Source organism: Neltuma alba, unplaced genomic scaffold (genome assembly GCF_004799145.2).
Source record: "Neltuma alba isolate B1F8T4 unplaced genomic scaffold, ASM479914v2 tig00011267_pilon, whole genome shotgun sequence".
Lineage (NCBI taxonomy): Eukaryota > Viridiplantae > Streptophyta > Magnoliopsida > Fabales > Fabaceae > Neltuma > Neltuma alba.
The window spans coordinates 164,556-184,073 of NW_021635978.1; the positions used below are offsets into that span (position 1 = coordinate 164,556).

General features: G+C 36.3%; 4 protein-coding genes across 7 annotated transcripts; 1 reads left to right on the forward strand and 3 right to left on the reverse strand.

Annotated features, from left to right (window-relative positions):
• Positions 1-168: 168 nt before the first annotated feature.
• On the reverse strand, positions 169-6,070 carry LOC114763217 (DNA polymerase delta small subunit-like). 3 transcript variants are annotated; one of them, XR_003742324.1, is made up of 15 exons: positions 5,994-6,070; positions 5,610-5,739; positions 4,861-4,967; positions 4,650-4,776; positions 3,594-3,701; positions 2,892-3,007; positions 2,725-2,808; positions 2,309-2,377; positions 2,157-2,228; positions 1,975-2,066; positions 1,772-1,899; positions 1,526-1,627; positions 1,321-1,388; positions 653-770; positions 169-472 (listed from the first exon to the last, which is right to left on the reverse strand). XR_003742324.1 is itself a non-coding variant. In XM_028952832.1 (15 exons), exons 1-14 carry the CDS (start codon positions 6,048-6,050, stop codon positions 711-713), a joined length of 1,320 nt encoding a protein of 439 aa, XP_028808665.1. In that variant the 5' UTR covers positions 6,051-6,070; the 3' UTR covers positions 169-472; positions 694-710. The 3 variants fall into 3 exon arrangements, 2 of the variants coding, with proteins under 2 accessions (XP_028808665.1, XP_028808666.1); XM_028952832.1 differs by having other exon boundaries at positions 694-770; XM_028952833.1 differs by lacking the exon at positions 2,309-2,377 and having other exon boundaries at positions 694-770.
• A 1,683-nt stretch (positions 6,071-7,753) lies between these two features.
• LOC114763240 (VQ motif-containing protein 25-like) lies at positions 7,754-8,281 on the reverse strand. Its single transcript, XM_028952862.1, has one exon. The coding sequence runs from the start codon at positions 8,279-8,281 to the stop codon at positions 7,754-7,756; it is 528 nt and encodes a 175-aa protein (XP_028808695.1).
• A 3,100-nt stretch (positions 8,282-11,381) lies between these two features.
• LOC114763241 (18 kDa seed maturation protein) lies at positions 11,382-12,020 on the forward strand. Its single transcript, XM_028952863.1, has 2 exons — positions 11,382-11,489; positions 11,622-12,020. Exons 1-2 carry the CDS (start codon positions 11,382-11,384, stop codon positions 12,018-12,020), a joined length of 507 nt encoding a protein of 168 aa, XP_028808696.1.
• A 3,889-nt stretch (positions 12,021-15,909) lies between these two features.
• Positions 15,910-19,332, reverse strand: LOC114763232 (zinc finger CCCH domain-containing protein 14). 2 transcript variants are annotated; one of them, XM_028952850.1, is made up of 4 exons: positions 19,139-19,332; positions 18,943-19,015; positions 18,057-18,117; positions 15,910-16,944 (listed from the first exon to the last, which is right to left on the reverse strand). In XM_028952850.1, exons 2-4 carry the CDS (start codon positions 19,013-19,015, stop codon positions 16,197-16,199), a joined length of 882 nt encoding a protein of 293 aa, XP_028808683.1. In that variant the 5' UTR covers positions 19,139-19,332; the 3' UTR covers positions 15,910-16,196. The 2 variants fall into 2 exon arrangements, with proteins under 2 accessions (XP_028808683.1, XP_028808682.1); XM_028952849.1 differs by having other exon boundaries at positions 18,943-19,332.
• Positions 19,333-19,518: the final 186 nt, after the last annotated feature.

Consider the following 19,518-nt stretch of genomic DNA (forward strand, 5'->3'; position numbering starts at 1 on the left):
AGCAACGGAAAAAAAAAAAATTTTCCGGTCTTAAATATAAAATTTATTTTATAATATAATTTACACTATAAAATAAGACTTACATTTAGGACCTGAGCATATTTTGACTATAGATTTTTTTTGAGGTGGCTGTGTAGTTGTCACTGCATGAACCCGTTATCACCGCACTAACTGAAAAAAGTATGGTAATAAATGATGTTACGCTGGAAATTACAATCCCCTCTGATTAAGACAATCCTAGTTTCCCAAAACGTTACTGTTACACCAAATGTATAAACTTGCAACTACGAGCTGGAAAAACTCTACTCAAAGTGTATAAATTAGAGCACTACACCAGCAATATATTACACTAGGAAAATTCCCTCGTCAGCTTTGAGCACCAATTTACACCTTTTGGCTTTCTCTTTAAGGGTAGAGATGGCAGCAATTAACAAACTTCCCGTAACATGTAAACGGTAGTATGCTGTCGTGCCTGGGATGGGATGTAAATACATCCACATTTCAGAAAAATGAAAACTCAGCACATGCGTAGGTAAACCATAACTTGTACGGATTATGTAACTCTTCCTAAACATTTATGAACATATTTATCAATCGGATTAGAATTGTTAAAACGCAGTTATAACTATTTTAACGGAAAACAACATTATACTTCGACCAATGGTAAAATTTTAAGGTCACAGCTTCAGTTACCACTTCGTTGCGCATATTTAAGAGCTGAATTGCGTCCCAAAACTAAGAGCATGACACTCAAGATCCCTCAGGTTTAGCTGCAGAAAAGAAAGAAATTTAAGTATTGATAAAGAATAATGTCAGATGCAAACCTCTACCATAGGTCTTAACCATGAAATTCAAACAGGAAAAAATAATGCTCTCTCGTTCCTATTCTTGCCTCAGTTTTTCATCAAATGAGAAAAAGCCAAAATAACTGACTTTTTTTAATTGAGTTATCAAGGCTAACAAGCATAATATCAATGCAGCATAATCCTATTTTTCCATGATTTTCAAACCCCCCTTGAGTTGGAAACAAAGAAAGATGGCATAAATCATTTACATTATTTTCTAATATTTTTTTTTTTTGTTTGGTAAACTCACTTTATTCAAAGACAGAAGGTTTGATAGCAATAAGAGGGAGCGCGCAAAAGTTCCAGCTAAGAATCATACCCAGTTTATTAATCATTTATAAGGATAGATTGATCAGCCGGAAGGCCATTATCATAATGATAAGTTTAATTTGTACATTTAATTTAACCCTTGAGATAAGCTATTCAAACCCTTGTGGAAGTGATTTAGGTATTGTGTGAATAAATTAAAGCTCACCATAACAGCAACTCCAGTCTCGTTGAATTTAGGAACGCAAATGAGCCTCACCAACTGCCCTTCAGATCCTGCAAAACCCACATGCAATCATATATGATTTTTTTTTTCCCCTTGTGAATTCAGTGTAGAGAGAAGCAGAAGTAATATTAAATGCAAATAAAAAATAAAAACTATTTTTCAGAAGAAAAATTCAAAATCAAGATACCTTTGATCACACGAGTTTCATATTTATCTTGATTTCCAACAAAATACACATGGGGACAGCTCTCAAGGAAGAAAGGATCCCTATCAGTGAAAGGATAGCACCCTAGAAGAAACATTAATATGAAGGTCAGAAGCAAGGACAACCTAGACAAAATTCCAGATTTTAGCTTTCTAGAATCTTCAGCAAATATACAGCTATTTTCAGAAACTGTGACCAAGCAAGCGTTGCAGCATATGTAATGTATACCGAGTGTATTAGGTGCTGTTGGTGCCAAATGTCTCCACCGTAGAGTCCTTTCCATGAATTCAAGTTTATCTTTGGCCTCTGAATACTTATCAAGATCATCTATATTTTGACCTGATGTCCCGAGAAACCTAGAAGCAGTAAGGTTTCAGTTTAATACAGACAGTTCTAGCAGACAATAATGATGCTAGAAAAATTTCAATTACCTAATATTATCAAGCTCAAAACAGTGAGGATTTGTGCAGGATCTAAAAGTGTTATAAGCAGATGACCCAGGGAAAAGGCATCTATGCAGAGGCTGAAAAGAACAAATCACAGTATTAAAGACCCCCCTCCACCCAAAAAAAAAGATTAGCCTGCATACAGTTTTGAAGGATAGAATAAGAACCTGCTGTGGTAATGCGTAGTTAGCTGGGTCCATGGGTCCTGGCATGATATCCAAAGGCAAACCTACAGCAATCTAAACACATATAAAAACATTAAGCAACTTGATTCGCAAAGACAAAGATTATATCTAACTATCAAGCAAATTCAATTAACCTGATTCAACAGAATATCAAGTTCCTTTATTGGTTCAGACAACCTTGAGAGATCCCTTGCAGCTAAATTCTGCAAATGTGCAGCATAATGACTTTACAAGTTTTATTTTTAAATATACGATTAACAAAAACTAAAAAGGTTCAGATTTTCCCTTAAGTTTGTTAAATGGGAACGATTAGCACGTTGCTGGGGCAAATTTAATTAGAATTCAGTAAGGGTAGCCTATAGAGAAATATATATACATATATATATTGCCGTTTTGACTACAGGTTAAAGCAGATACATTGAGTACCGACGAAAAATTTAAATTCCCCCCTAGAAAATGATCTGATATGTTCACAGAAAACTACATTATAGGAAAGGTCAGAAGCTGAAGTGGTTTATCATTAAAAAAACTAAATCAAAGAACTGCATACCTGCCCGTTAAGAAGTTCACGAGGGAACTCAACAGAATTCCCTGCTATGACAACATGAACGATTTGGGATGCCAAAATTTGCTCCTGTTTAATTTGTTATGGACAAGTTGAGAGTTTGACATATTATTTAAATACTAGCACGAAAGCTCAAAAATGTCAGGATAAACCTTCTCATCTCCTAAATGACCAGTAATATGATCAATGAAGAGCTGAAATTGGAGAGGATTGGAGTTGCTGCTCCCAAAACTTAACCCGGACACAAAAACGACATATTTGTCTTCCCCTGTTAAACCAAGGTTAAAAAGTTTTGCACCAACACTTTCATTACAACAGGAATGCGCATAAACATTTGGCTTGAAGCACAAAAAGGCAAGCTTACTCATTGCAACCCAGTTAATAAAAGTACGACAAATGAAACATAAAGCAACAACTTTAGTGCAAGCACTTTTCAAAGTGTGACAAAATATTAAGCAACTTAAGAAACTAATTTCACTTCAAGAAAAAGTTCAAGCATATGACGTCAAATGAAAAGACAGACATGGTAAAAAGAGGAAAAACATAAGACAGTCTACCCTTGTTGATCAGGAAGCAAAATTTTCAATCATCGAAACTTCTTAGCTCAGATGAAAAGAAAACAGTTTTGAGCAGAAAATGTGTCACTTATCTACATCATGCTCACTCGCGCAGACAGTAGACACCCTACATTAACATACCAGACTAATCATTAACTAACTAAAAATATCAAAGTCTACCACGAGACATTAATAAAATAAAATTTCTGAAGGACATTTTGATTAACTAACTACCAATGCACACGTTCTATCAAGGTAAAGGAATCATCAGAGATGTAAAAGATCAGGAAGAAGTACTTGATTTAAGAGGAAGTTCTGTTTGTGGTGGTAGGCCTGCTTCCAGGACATCTAGAACCAAAAACTCACCAGCCCCAGTTTCTTTCCCATGTATAGCAACTACGATCCCTGTCACACATAATGTCAATATATTACAATAACGCATCAACAGACAATGATTTGCGTGATAGGTACATTGTAATTCTATGAGAACAAGCAACGTAGAGTAAAAATGTCAGAATTCTAGATAAGCTCAGAAAAAGAAACAAAGCTGGAGATGCCACCCATCCGCTAATGAAGGCGCATGAAAAGTGCAGAAATTGTCATGTAATGGAAATGGCCAAAAAATATAGTGTAATGTAACACATCATGATTTAAAAAAAAAAAAAAAACTCTTTTTTCATAGAATATCAGTACAATCTAGGACAAAATTGTATAGAATGCAGTATGGAATTATTCTAATTGCCCCCTTTCTCTGCATGTTCTCTATCTTTTAAAAGCTTGCTCACTTGACACAAACATTCAAACATTACAAATACAACAAAATTGTACATATTTCATCCTTTTTCATTGTCCCTGAATGGATAACTTAATTTTTTTTATCTGCAATACTCAGACCTTAAAAAATATAACAGCTTAGGCCAAGTTAAAGGGGCGCCATTATGTCCACAACAAAGTCAAAGGAGGATTGCGTGGCATGAGGCATACATGTTTTATTTGGGCCACTGATACATTGGTCTTCTTAGTGGGGTATCAGGATGTTTGGGGCATTTATTTCATTAGGCTTCCATTCTGGTTCACTGTTAAGAAATATCTGTGTGTGTGTGTGGGGGGGGGGGGGAAGAGCTTTCTACTCACATAAACCTATCCCATGACCATGGTCCATATTTGCTTAGCAATCCAGTATTGTTCCAGTCAACTTCCCCTTCCTAAACAGTATTTAAAAAAGTTAAGAAGCCACAGATGCCAGACCTATGTTTTGGTCCTTTTGGACTAGTTGGGAATAATGTTTTGGGATGGCCATCCTATCCTGAAGGCTATTTCAAATGGGTAAGACAAGTTGTTCAAGATACGGACCTGTTATATACACAGAAGGTGAAATGAGATCCCCACTGAGCTTAACTCTCCCACTTTCATCCTCCAAAACTAGATGATCATCTGGGTGCATGAAGTTATGAGGCCTGACAAGTGGCGTTCTAGATCTCTGTAAATGATTAGCATAGATATATAGCAATTTTGCATTTTATTCTGAATTTAATGAACAGAAAAAACATAAAGAAATTCCTGCCTCCTTAGAGTACTCATCAAGTATGCAAGGTTTGAGCTTCATGTGTTTATAAAGGGTTCCAACGATGATACATTCCTTGCCCTCCTCCAGTCCCAACACTGTGCATACTGCAGCAAATCTAGACCAGTAAATAACTTCTAACCATAATTACAAGGACAAAGAGAAGTACAAGCAAAGAGAACTCCTCTTACTGGGATTGTGTTGGCATTATTAAATCGCAAAGCTAGCCTCGATTTCCCCACAACTAATTATATGACCCAGAACCCCAGCAAGAGTTTCCTAAAATGAAGATTGATGTACACAATAAAAAAAACAACGAACATTTTAATAATTTCATAGATTACATCGTTGAGTTGAGGCTAGGAAGGAAGCTTCTCATTCAGTGCTATATCCAAAATTAAATACCTTCGCGGAGGAGCCATCAGCACGGGCTTAACTTTACAACCCAAAATAATAAACTAGAAACTTTTTAGTTTTTGGTAAACTAAGAACTAAATTTTTTATTCCCAGAATTTGAGGTTTCAAACCAATGATGCGAAGGGGGAAGCAAAAGCCAGAATAATTGAATATTCAGTGGAACCCTCGAGGATTTTGAAGTAATCCCCAAAAGAAAATCACTTAAACTAGACTGCAAATGACTAGCCATGGAAAATTACTGAAACAAATGTTGGAACAGGTTTGACAGTGGGTGTTGTAAATATTTTCCGCGAAATACTTATTAGAAAGTTCAAAACAGGAAAATTAGGTACCAGGTAAATGAGGCTTCCACCGGGATACAAGGGAATACAGGAGAGTTCTCATCAAGTGAAGACGAGCAAAGTAAATCTGACTGTATTGCTGCCCCCTGTACGTTTCTTTCTGAATTTCAAACACTTCATCCTGCAATGAGGGGCAAGGAACATAAGACCTGAAGAAAAAAATAGCTGTCGGAGCGCACAACAGGTTGGCATTAAGCAAGAAACTGCGAGATCTTCCTATAATTTCTTTCTGTTTCTATGTTTTCTGAGAGATTTGTCAAGATTTTCCATCAACCAAGCTAGAGGCTTCAAGACGTGGGACAAAAAGCTAACTACCAGCTAAAAAAGAACGAAAAGATAAAGGGAGAAGAAAATAAGGGTGGAAGAGCAGTAAACCATGGAGTTGTAGGCACAAAGCGCTCTGCAGAGACTCTTCTCCGAATCGATTTCCATGGCGGGAATGCAAGACTTCACTGACTCGTCGAAAGGACGAGCTAATGTTATTATAAACATAATTTATAATTATGGTTCTTCTTTTTTTTTTTGCCCTTTCAGTTACGCATGCCCAAGCTTGTATCCCAAGTTAACCAGACCAAGTGGGCCTGACTCATTTTCCTTTTGGGCTATCACTATTTTACTGTTTGTCCATCTGCTACAAAATAAAAAAATAAAAACTTCAACTAGCTATTTTTGGATAAGGAAAAATCCGTTCAACTTTTTATTATCTTATTAAGAATCAAATTATATTTTCATTTTGAAATTTAATATCAATTTAGTTACTTTTTTATCATATTAAATTATGATAAAGTCACAATTTCATATCATATAAAAAATTTATTTAAAATTGGTATATTGAAATATTACACATCAAATGTTAAGAGACTCAGATGATATTATGTTCAACTTTCCTAGTCCTCGTTGAGTGTCTTGTCATACATAAATCATCTGGGTTTTTAAAAGTTTAGAACAATAATTGATATTTTTCGATTATACCTTGATCTACGTTAATTTTAAAAATAAATCAGCTTCATGTTAAATAATTTAAAAAATTGGTATCTTAGATTATTCAACGGTTTTTCAATACGTACATATCATTAAAATTAGATGTCTTCAAGTAAGAAATTAAAAAGTATATTTTGTTTTGGGATAAAAATGTGGTTATGATAAGTGAGTACAAAATAATTCCTAAAAATTTCGTTTTTACACACACCATACACAGATACAAAGCTTAAGGAGCTAATCTGGTAATGAGTTTGAGCGGTAGGCACGATGACGGAGAATCGAAGAGAACTTTGAAATGGAGCGCGCTTATCAGTAAAGACGATTATTAAAAAAATTTCTTCAACCAATTCTGCCAGCTGATTGGCTTCTCTTCTGAAACAAGATGTGAATATTTTTTCAAGGATAGATAAAGCATCTGTAAAAGAGCAGGAAACCAAAAACCGCGAATTCGCAGACAGGCCGTGAGAGTTCCCTCATTCATAAAGGAAGCAAACTAAGATAAACTGAATTTGCTTGATCACCGATTAACATATTTCGAGATATATAATATTATGCATGCAAGGTTCCTCAAACTAATAGTTTGATTTCAAGGCTCGCGATCGAGTGAACCATTTTGATTTTACTTCACCTTCCTGAAAAAATAGTCATACTGTTTTTCTAATATCCGGTTTTAACAGTGTATCTCGTTATAACAGTTTATCTGCAGAAGAATGACACATATGGGAAGAGATATAAACTAATTGATCGAATGAAATTCTCCTTCAATTCATAACTTCCCCAGCACGTACGTCTTCGGCGACTGTGAGAGGGTCCTATGAGAAAAAACGCAGAGAAGCAGTACTCATGACACTCGAAACAAACTAAATTTTTATATACTTAACACACGCAACATATCGATCAACTCTCTGCAGACCGGTTTTAATAACTTTTTCTATACGAATGCAACAGTATGTTAAAGAAAGGGAGGGATTCATATATGTATATATGAAATGTCCAGTTACATATCATATTTAAAGAAACCGCTATAAAATCACACATAGAAGAAGTGAAACCTCCAGGTCATAGAGAAACCAAAAATAGGGGTGCCGGGGGAAGAATGTATTATATAATTATACTGTTATATATATACTGACCTATATGACTATGTATATGAATTAAAGTTGAAGTTGTTCATAGGCTTGATGAATGTGAGTATCATCCAGAGGAAGCAAGGGAATTTGAGCAAACTCAGAAACAAAGCCTTCCAAATCTGAAAACCCACCCAGGTAGCCACCTGTAGACGCTTCTTCCCTGCAAACCCCAACTTGTTCTTCTTCTTCTTCCTCCTTCATCACCAGTCTCTCCCCTACTGTTGACTGATAATCGTCGTGCAGCCCCTTACTGCCCACTTTAATAGGCTTGTCGGAGGTGAGGCCGCCGGCATTCGATCTCGTTGCGTCTTGATATGCTGCCGCTGCTGGCATCTTCTGACCACGTTTTTCAGCAGATGGTTTTCCGGTTAACCTCTGCACAAGTTCTCGGAAGTTGCCAACATCGGTCTTGATGATCTCCGGTGCAAATATGTGAATTATGCGTATCTTGGGCTTCGTTTTCGCTATTGCCTGCGAATTCTTGTTGGTGGATAGGGAAGGCCTGTTTGAGACGGCCATGCAAGAATTCTGCTGTCTGGGTTTGATCTCCATCAAAAGAGTGAAATAATTAGGGCACAGACACAGATAGGAGAATCGAGGGTTTGAGAGATCTGTGATATTGTTAGAATTTAAAGAGAGAGGAGAGATCATATACACATTTATATAATGTTGGAAAATAAGAAAAAGAGGCAGCTGTACGTCTGTTGGGGGCAAGGATTAGATGAATCCCTTTCTGACGTCAAATGCAAGAGACACTTAATAAAGTAATTAATTGGAACACTATATGGTCCCCAGTCTTCTACTTTTGATTTTAAATACCAAACATTTGTATATTTATAGAATGTAAATATGTCAAGAAACAGACACATCATATGTTCTTTGCAGGCATCCCTCTCTGAAATGATCAGAAACGATATGTAAATATATATATATATATATATATAGAATTTTTGTTTATTGATAAAGTGCTTAATTAGTTTAATAATTTAGCTATTGAATAAGATGTCATCCTCGCATTTTTTCCATCATCTTGCAGTTGAAGTGAAAAAATGGGGATAATTGGATGGAATCTGTTCATCTTAATTTGGGTGTGGGATTGTTCTGCTCCCTGCAAAACTGGGAACTGTACTTTAGGACATATGAGCTGATAGTTACGTACGTATTGTAATTATATGTTAGGAAAAGAAAAAAGAATCAGAAGCATGAGACCTATGGAAGAAACTGGAAATTAAAGGGACGCGTTGAAGTGAAGAGAACTAAATTAAGGTAGGAAGAAATGTGGCAAAGGATAATTATAAGTCGAACTGCACGAAGTTGGAAATTAAGAATAAATTAAACAGCCAATGTCCAAGCATTAATTTAGAAAATCGACAACCATACGCAATCACCATTTCACTAAAACTCTCCAAAACCAACCCCATGCCTCTCTCTCCCGCGTCTCTCTTGAGATATAATTATAACCCGACCCAACTAATTAATTCTCGTTATCCAAATAAACAAATAGGTTATTGCAAATAAAACGCCAAGTATTAATATATGTATGTGCAGTATTATAAAGGATCAAGATATGCCTTCGTAATTAAGAACTAATGACGTAGGCCTTTAGGCAGCTAGAAAAGTTAGATCGATTATAAATTTAGAAGGTTCGGGTAAATGCAGATGAAATTAATTAAACCACTAAAACCTCTAATCCGGTATATAGCATCCTTTCCCCTTGTTGAAGGGGCGGAGTACTATGTATTTGATAAAGAAAATCAATTTGACACTCGAATTCCATGAAATGAAAGCCATGACTGCTAAAAAGAATAATAAAAGAAACCAATAATAAATATCGGGACATATACAAATTTTAATATATTATATTCTTATATGGTTTTTTAATTAACAAGCATTTCATGAATGGAGAAATTTTGGTTCCAAGAAAAAGGGGAATCTGGAAAGCCACCTGTCTTGTGCGTGAACAAGAGTGATGCTAACATTGATCACAAATTAGCCAAATATTCGCGATGAGCACAGTTGGCAAAAGAACCTCAAAAACAAAACAAAGTTATTTCATTAAAGAATTGGAAATTGGAATAATTGGCGATATTGGCTTTCACGTAGCATAAACAGGCAATAACGTGTAGACGCGTCTGTCACAACTCGCTTCATGCCTGAGCTTCCTCCACCCAAACAATCAGAATCTCCAACCAGTTTTAATCTTTCTGTTCATATATAATTCTGTGGGGTATGTAAATGTTGGCAGAAGGTTAGAGGGAGAAGTTAAGAGGTTGATGTGGGATGGATGGACGACCACGTGAAATTATCTAAGCAATAATTTTCAAAAATTACGTCAAGTCTCGAGTGAGATGTGAAATTACATTAGACCACACGATGCAAATATGTAGAGCTGTTTTATAATTTCTGATTTCTTCATAAAACTAAAGTACCGCACATGCTTCCATGTGGAGTGGATTCTGTATATCAATTTTTTGACGTACCCGGCCACCCCCGCCACGATCTCTTACCAAGTCTTTCCCACTTTTAGTTTCATATGTGTTCATCATTACTCTTTACCCACCTTTATCCATTTCTAACTGCTCTCCCATATGCATTATATTCATCTCTCACTACCTCGTCAATAATTTTTTTACAGACTTCTTTTTTTTTTTTTTTACCCTTTTCGATCAAAACTGATCAGAGGGACCCTATATGGATGCTCTGCTGGATGTTTTTGGAGAATTTTCATGTTCTTGCCAGTAAGTAGTCTCTCAAAATTGATGGGCCCGGCTGGGTGGCTCAAAACCAAAAAGAAGAAGAGAATTTGCGTTACAAGCTACAACTAAGAGTCGTAGTAGCTCAACCTGTAATAATGTGACAGATATATTGAATTAACCAGGTGACCATGGTGGGCTCTGGATACAATATTCATAGTCATACATATGCACTATATATCAATTATTAATAATTTATCAATAGTAAGACACCAAGACTTTTAACACATGAAGATTGGAGGAGCATGTACTCAATTTCCAGGAGTCCGAAACGGATGTACACAAGGAGATCTAGAGACATGGTTAAGCAAGCCATGGGCTGAACCCGAAGGTAGTTGGACAACAGCAATAATACTCCCCAAGGAGGCTGTTCTGACACACAAACACACACCTCTGGACGCTGGTCATGGTCCAATTTCAATGAGCATTCCCTCACACACACACACGGTCGTACAGGTTAATTAATTACCCGAGCATTTTGCTATAAACTCGTCTCTTCTTTTCCCACTTCTTCTTCAAGATTATGACGTAGTTTAAGTCGGACGTTGAAAGAGATCGAAATCAGATAAGGGAGCAGACACAGAGAGAGAGAGAGAGGCGTAGTGATTGGTGGCAGTTTACTAACGAAAAGAACTTCCCCAAACTTCCATGCAATGCTACATTTGCTTCCCAGCAGACACGTGGCACTAACGTGTCTGATGATGGACCGCATTGCCTTCACAAACATGACACGCGAACTCTTGTTGCCACACGTGGCCCGCAGCATTTGTGGCCCCTATATCTATATAAGCGTGGCCATCATGTTTAGCCTAACGCAAAACCAACCGTATCTGAATCCAAAAATCAGCCGTTAAGTTTAAGCTCGAAACATCATACGAGAGAAGAATCGTCAAATCACAATGCAGAAAGCGAAGCAAGCTGCGGAGTCGATGAAGGAAACGGCCGCCAACATTGGCGCCTCTGCCAAGTCTGGCATGGAGAAGACCAAGGCCACCGTCCAGGAAAAGGTATGCAACATCGATCACATTCACCGTTAACACATCGACAGAAACAAAATATACATAATGTATCAATAATCCGGGATGGAAGTCACCGAGATTTGTTAATTTGCCTGACCGATGTTGTTGGAACTCTAACAGAAGGACAGGATGACGGCACACGATCCGATGCAGAAGGAGATGGCAACAGAGAGGAAAGAGGAGAGGATGCGTCAGGCGGAGCTGGATAAGCGGGAGGCGCGTGAGCATAACGTGGGGTCCAAACAGGCGGCCACAGCACTGCCGGGAGGCCAAGACGGGAACTATACCACGGGGACCGGGACAGGGCCGACGGCCACGTACTCGACGGCCACAGGGGCATATGGACACCCGTCTGCAGGGCAGCAGTTGTCGGCAATGCCGGGGCATGGGACGGGACAACCGACGGGAGGACATGTGGTGGAAGACGTGGACGTGGTCAGAAGCCGCAATACGCAATATGGAGGGAACAATAATGCACCGGGCTATGGCACTACTAGGTCTGGGGGTAGTTACAGTTAGATAATAACTTGTTCAACGTAATTAAGCAAGTGGTTTTCCTAGGTTTCGCATTTGGGTAGGGTTGTCTCTGCGGAGTCTCCCATCCACTGAGATGGTGGTGAGACCTTCACTTATGTTTTCTGTTTTTCATTTCGCTGTCTTGTAACTACATATGTACTTTTTTTCTTTAGTCCGTAGAAGTGTCTGGTTGTGACCATGTGCTTTAATTTGATGCGTGTTTTCCTTTGAAGTGAGCCAGCGAGTGCAGATTTCTCCGTCTGTGAAGATGAATGAAGAGAACTTGGCATGCTTCATTTCTCGCGGGGCTTATAAAAACCCCATTAGTTATATATGACCACCGCTCCTCAATATAAAAATTAATTGATTAATTTAAATAAATTAAAAAAAATTAGTTAAATAAGCTATTGGTAATAAATAAGTACTCCTCCCGTTTTAAATATAAGACTCATTTTGTAATGTAATTTACACTACAAAATAGGTCTTATATTTATGATCGAAGTAGTATTTTTTTTCTTAAAATATTCTTACTAGTCAAGTGTAATAACTAAAACTACCATTATTAGAAGGATTATTTTGAAAAAAGATAGATAAATATGAAAAATAAAATGAATTGAAATCTTATATTGAGGATCAAAATAAAAATCAAATGAGTTTTTATATTAAGAACGGAAGGCAGTAAGATATTGAAATCTTGTCACACATCAATTCTCACCGCCTTCTAATTAACTAACTTGACTAAATCAAAAATATTAGCTAAATTAGTTAACATATCAATAGAGTTATTGTAAAAAAAAATTGATAACATATCAAATAAATCTTACATATAATACCAATATTAACTTCTTAATTAAGTTCTGAGTTAAGAACATGAGAAGTATTACATATGGGTGATTGATACATCTTGTATCATTTATAGTTGACTCTGTATTATCCTCCTAACCCAGTTATGTCCTCTCTCTTTTTTTTTGAGTGTATCAGGTACTTGATTCTGGGCACATTGCGAGAGAAGACGACTAAATGAAAGCTACAACATGATTTGAGAAATGAATTGGACTATTTATCACTTATTAAAAATATATTTGTTAAAATTTTATATTATATATGGGCGGTCTAGCTATCTTGAAAGTGTCCGTGTGAAAGACGTAAAATTTATATTGGATTGTTAGGGACAGATTTTGAAGCTAATAAGGCTGATTCATCTCCTCGTACGCAAATTATGATAGTTGGACTGTTATGGGATAAGGATTACAAAGTCCAATATTATTCTGCATTTATATCCTAACAATTTTTAGGAAACAAAATACTACCTCCGGTCCTTAATATAAGATTCTGTTTGATTTTTAGTTTGGTCCTAATTATAACATCTCAATCTATTTTGTCTCTCATATTTATGCATTTTTTTAAAATAGTCCTTCTAATAATGATAATTCTATTAATTAGCAATGATATTTTAGAAATGACAACATTTATTTATTACAACTAACTAATTTAACTTACTTTCTTAATCTTCTCAAATTAGTCAATTAAGTCTTATAATTAGGACCGGAAGTAGTATTCAATTTTTTTTTTTTTCACTTGCAATTCTTCGTTGCTAAATTTCCTTGGCGCGACGTCATTGTAGTTGACGTTGGCTTCTCCCACAAGAAAATGCTCTCATGGCGACACACATCAAAAACACTGCCTTCCGCCGGTGAAAGCTTCGCTGCTTTACCCACGGCGATGTGAATCATAGGGTGTGTTTGGATGACACCCCAAACCATAGTTTGGGGAATAAATCACCCAAACACCCCCAAAAACCAAAATCATGGTTTTGGAAAAAGCAAAAATTTTTGCTTTTGGAGAGAAAAAAGGAGAGTGTGAGAGCCTATATGATATGTATCTTGTTATTTTTTTATAAACATATTTTTTATAAACATATTTAATCTTATATTTTATAAATATATATACATATTAATTATTTATTAATTATATTATCTTATGTATTATTAATTATGTTGGTATAAAATATATTATTAACAATTTTATTCCTTCAAATTAAAATATATCATAAAATCTATTTTTTCTGTAATTATCATATTAACTTATGTTTTTTTTAGTAATTTGAATATATAAAAAGTGCTTCTGATAACAACTATCCAAACACTCTCACTTCTCAGAATCACTTTTTTACAAAATCTATTCTTCACAGAATCTACTCTCCCCAGAATCTATTCTCCAGAATCACTTTTCCAAACCACGGTTTGGTTTCATCCAAACACACCCATAATATTTAATGATTAAGATAATGATTTATTCACAACTTCTGATCCCAATTTAATTAAATAATTTTACTAGTTATCACATAAATTATTCTTAAATTTTTTGTCACATATTTGCAACATTATAAATTCATAATTATTGATTTGATTGGTAATGTTGTTTATCGCACAATTTAACTCCTGAGATATGCATTAAAAAATTAATTTGATTATTTTAGAAAAAAGGTTAGTTTTTTTTGCCCGCCAAAAAAAAAGGGCAAATTAAGTTTCAAGAGAAGGCTCGTCATCCGAGATCCATGACCCAGTGGACAAGGCGCGGATTCCTGAACCAGTATTTGGACCTTTTAATTTAATTATTTTTTCTAAAAAACCTATTTAAAATAACTTATAAACAATTTTTTAATTATAATTTTAAAATACGATTTAAATATGAAAAAAAATATCTCACATTTTAAAAGTAACCCCAAACGAGAGCTAAATCAACAAATTTTAATTGAAGATTTGAAGAAAACCATTTTGTTGATAAAAAATTAAAATAAAAAAAACCTGGCTCCTATTTTATAATTTGACCAAAACATTGTCGATGGGGATTGGCGCGTTAAGAAACAGGCGAACCGGACGGTGCATTCACAAATGCCAATTAATTTAAGGGTGAAGAAGCGCTCAGCACCCTAAATTTATTTTACAGGTGTATTTAATACCTTAATTTTTTAAATGGTGCAATTTTATCCTTCATTTTTTAAATTTGTAGCAATTTTAACTATGACTAACTTTGCATTAAACTCCATTTAGAAACCTTGACACATAGCCTTTTTTTTTTTTGAAAACTTCCACGTAAGCACAAGACATGAAGAAGGCTGATCTGAATCCTTTTAAAAAATTTATTAACTTGTATTTTTTAACTTTGAAATTTGATCAAGAACCCTAACGCGCAGGAACTTGGTGGCCGCTTGTACCTGTGGTCTTCATCAACTTGGTGGGCTCTTTTCTTCCTGTCATTTTCAACCAACACATCAAATGCCACGTCATCTTCGTCCCATTTCACATCATCTCCTAGATTCCCATCTCCTTCCATTTTCTGAATAAAAAAACCTTTTTTTAGTAAACCCTGTTTGTTTTTTTATGGCTTCAGTGGGACTATAGAAGGAAAACAAAACCAATACAAATTCATTCTTACCTTTTAATCGATCTTTCCTTTATGCTCGAAAATGAATTTCCTCACCTGATTTTGATGCTTCTCTACTCTTCGACTGCTATTTGCATGATGCTTCTCCACTCTTCTTTACATGTTGAAATATTGAAGGGTTTTTTTCTAATTGAAAAACCTAAGCTTATGTAAAAATTTCATTATTATTAGGTGCCATGTCAATATGCTTACCGGGAAGTTTTCAAAAAAAAAGAAGCCATGTGCCAAAGTTTTTAAACAGAATTCAATACAAAGTTGGCTCTGATTAAAATTGCTCCAAATTTAAAAAATGATGAATAAAATTGCACCCTTTAAAAGATTAGGGTATTGAGTGTGCCTGCAAAATAATTTTAGGGTGTTAAGCACTACTTCGCCCTTAATTCAATTAATTCGAATTCCAAGCAGAACTTAAAATCGAACTACTAATTTTTCACAAATAAAAGGATAGCTCGAGCCCTTAATTTCATTTTCATAAATGCAGAGAGCGAATTATCACATATTAGATTCGACCGGTCCACCAAACACTAGAGACTAACAAAACAAATAAAACGAAGGCTAAAAAGCAAAGATAATGGAAAATTTGCAACTAGAAAGGCCGAAAAAAGAAGTCGGGAGAAAAACCCTAATATGGGAGGTTCAGTCAGTAGCACCAATTCGCAATGCACAACAATGGCCTAATACCCCGGGGGGGGGGGGGGGGGGGAGATAAACCGTATCCAACCACAGTGAAATTCATACTCCTGCTTTACGTAATTCAGCAGCCCCATGTGCAAAGTGACATCTTTCTCCAAAGGTGCAAGATCCTTTGGCAAAATTCTCACAGAGCTTTGTCTTAAAGTTACTTCCATGAGAGCCTGGGGCTCCTGGAACGCCATGAGTTTTAGGTGGTGCCGACATTGATAATGTCACCAGCAACTCTCTTACCATGTTGCTCGCATTCTTAATTTGCTCAAAACTACCTTCAAGTTCGATGTTCCTAAGATTTGGATCTGACTCATGATCCCGAATTGAGAGTTTGGCTCCTGTTTGGCGGCAGATCTGCTTGGAGTTCACACCCCCCTTCCCTATGATAGCTCCAGCTAATGAAGCTTCAACACTGATCTTAGCAGTAGCATTGGCACCAAAACTAGCAACAGGACCTGGAGGAGGCTCCACTCGAGCAGCTGAACGGCCAGAAATAGGTCCCATGGTACGATGATCATCCACTGATGTAGCAATATGCTTACCAAGTTCCCATTCACCATGGGCAAAGTGACACTTGTCACCAAACTTGCAGCCTTCAGCAGTATTATATTTGTTGCACATGCGGGTTTTAACAGTGGGTGGTGCAGCCCCATTAGGGACAGGTGGTGGGGCAACAATATTTCTAGATGCTGGAGGCACTGCTGGTGCCAAATTCATCATATGGGCAACAGCATTGTAACCACCAGGAACATAGTGCAAGAAGTGGCAGCTCTCACCAAACGGGCAGCCAGAGGTGCTGCAATACACAGTACAATATAATCAGATCACACCAAAATACCGAATAATTGCATAAGAATCTAGGTCACCCTTTATTTCGCTCTTTTGAGGTTAAGTTGAACATAGTATTAATAACTTATTTAGATTTCCAGTTTTCTCAACTCAGCACACACGAATATGAATTTGTACAAAGCCCGTGGATTATTTACTAAGACCTCAAGGAAGCGATAGAATAAACTTCGGATCAGCCAATCAAATAACATACTATTTATCCTGGTGGTTACACTTAACTACCTTATTCATATTGAATAATTAAAACATTGCCACCACTAAACATCACATTAACTCAGCAATATAAGGAGAAAAAATCACAAAAATTAATCGTATGAAGTAGTAGCAATAGCAGATCAAGCAGTCACCCTCTGCTCACCATGAACAAAAGAACTGAATCAGAATCAGAAGTTCGCCAAAAAAAAGGGGGGTAGAAATTTCATGAGAAAGTTCGCAAAGAGCAGCATCTTGATCAAATTTAAAACTGAATATTCCGAAAATGTTTCATACAATCAGAACAAGATTGGTCGAATGGGACTCTCTTGGAGGAAAAGACGGCAAACGCCGATTCTCATACATATATGCAGTACACATATATATATAAAAAGCAAAAGTGCAGCGCCATGATACCAGAACATAATTTTACATCATTCCCATCCCAGCTAAGGGCTTACATTAATTCATTAATATCTTACCAACTGAAAGGTGAGTTCATAAGCTGTGGATGGCACAAAAAGCTGAAATATTACCATTATATATCCTTTAACTGAGTAGGAATTGCCATTTGCACCAGTAAATAAGGCAATCACAGAGAAAAATGATCTATCTTTGATAGTATGGTTTCAATTCCAACCACCCTCCTGCATATCTTATCTTTTGGTACTTCATAAGTAAACCGCTAACATGTTAAAACTGCATTAAGAATTAAGAACAGTATGCAATTTACCTGTATAAAACTGCTTCAAATACCCCGTTAATTTGCAGTATATTACATGCTTTAGTTTTGTAGTGATTGTAGAATTAATTCTTACAAGAACTTCTTACATTATTTAGAATTTAGCTAGAGGAATAGATTAGAACCTGAAAAACTTGGTACATGGCTTCGATTTGCTTCCTACAGCAGATGATAAGGAGTCCATTTCTGTTACAAAACATTAATTACCTTTTCTCAGTTGACATTCCGTGGCTTATTAATTAAACACACCCCACCAAACTGTTAACACCTTAAAAATACTTCCACTTCTATTTGGAACAAAAAGGACATCCATGAGAAATCATATAATTAATTATTTGTCACTATTTAGATTTTATTGAAAGCAATTGTATCATCAAACATATAATCATCATTTTTTCCCAGTCAAAATCTTCTCTATCAAGCAGGGAATGTGAGTGTTTAAAATTCTTTAGGGGGTTCTAATGACAGTAATAGGCATTTTTTGAATGAGAGTAATTGGAGCCGTAATCCCCACCATACCAGCGAACCTCACTATTTGAAAGTGTAGGAAACCCCAAAAAAAAAAAAATAATAATAATTAAAAAAGCCGCTGAAAAGATCAGGGAAATTAGCACTAAACAGCTCTAAAGAACCAGGAATCTATTGTCCCAAAAAGAAAGCAAGAACGAAAGAAACGGGAAGCAATCAAATTTTGAAGTCAAGTTTTTAATGATTTTAAACCTAAGGGAAAGCAAATTAAGATGAAGAACCGGAAACTAACTTCAGTTACATCAATTAAAGTAGGGAAACCATCCCAGAAGCGGAAAAACAGACTTGCAAAACTGCCACGAGTTAATCATAAATGCTAACTTGTCCAGACAACAATAAAAGAAAAGCCACAAAAGGAATAAGCAGAAAACAATATGCTTTTGAAACATATCAAAAGACAGGACTCGTCGAAACACAGAAACCTTCAACGCTTAAAAAGAGTGAAATTCGGAAGCAGAAGAGTAAGAAAGCTAAATTGCAAACCTTGCTTGGACTTTTTGGAACCGCCATTAACATTGGGTCCACCTTCAACCCTCGCTCTCTTGCGGGCATCCATTTATGCAAGAAGTAGATCGAGATCGGAATAAGAGGACGGCCTCTCTAAGGAAGAGAAAATTGAAGAAGCAACCCAGAAAAGAAAAACCTAAAATTACAGGGAGATCTAGTGACTAGTAAACACCTGAAGAGCACGGACTATGGGAAGGCGGAAAACCCTAGCCCAAACCCTAGAAGAGGGTTTTAAGGACAAGGAGCTATGGAGGCTTCGAGAGAGAGCAGCAAAGGCGCAGAAAGGATATAATATAGCAACAATAAGGCAGTGGTGTAGATTACAGACGCAATGAATAAAAATTGAGGACCTTTTTTCCTTTTTCTCTATCAACAAAAATTTAGGATCTTATTACGGTTAGGGTTAAGGCAATTTATTGTTTTGAGTTGGATTCCGCGGGAGAAAAAGAAAGGGAGAAAACAACTCGGCGTCACGCACAGTGCCCACGATCCCTCTCACGTGCTCCAATCGTGGACCGCTAGATCGTTAGAAATAGGTAAACCTAGCAACGT

Bases quoted from the DNA above. Each gene is read 5' to 3' on its own strand.
- LOC114763217 (XM_028952832.1), bottom strand. From the start codon at position 6,050: ATGGAAATCGATTCGGAGAAGAGTCTCTGCAGAGCGCTTTGTGCCTAC. The intron at 3,008-3,593 runs GTACTTCTTCCT...TTGGTTTAACAG, and splicing joins AGAACTTCCTCTTAAATCAA to GGGAAGACAAATATGTCGTT. The intron at 2,229-2,308 runs GTTAATTGAATT...ATATGTGTTTAG, and splicing joins TTGATATTCTGTTGAATCAG to ATTGCTGTAGGTTTGCCTTT.
- LOC114763240 (XM_028952862.1), bottom strand. From the start codon at position 8,281: ATGGAGATCAAACCCAGACAGCAGAATTCTTGCATGGCCGTCTCAAAC.
- LOC114763241 (XM_028952863.1), top strand. From the start codon at position 11,382: ATGCAGAAAGCGAAGCAAGCTGCGGAGTCGATGAAGGAAACGGCCGCC. The intron at 11,490-11,621 runs GTATGCAACATC...GAACTCTAACAG, and splicing joins AGGCCACCGTCCAGGAAAAG to AAGGACAGGATGACGGCACA.
- LOC114763232 (XM_028952850.1), bottom strand. From the start codon at position 19,015: ATGGATGCCCGCAAGAGAGCGAGGGTTGAAGGTGGACCCAATGTTAAT. The intron at 18,118-18,942 runs GTTTGCAATTTA...GTTTTGTAACAG, and splicing joins TTCCAAAAAGTCCAAGCAAG to AAATGGACTCCTTATCATCT. The intron at 16,945-18,056 runs GTTCTAATCTAT...TGTGTATTGCAG, and splicing joins CCATGTACCAAGTTTTTCAG to CACCTCTGGCTGCCCGTTTG.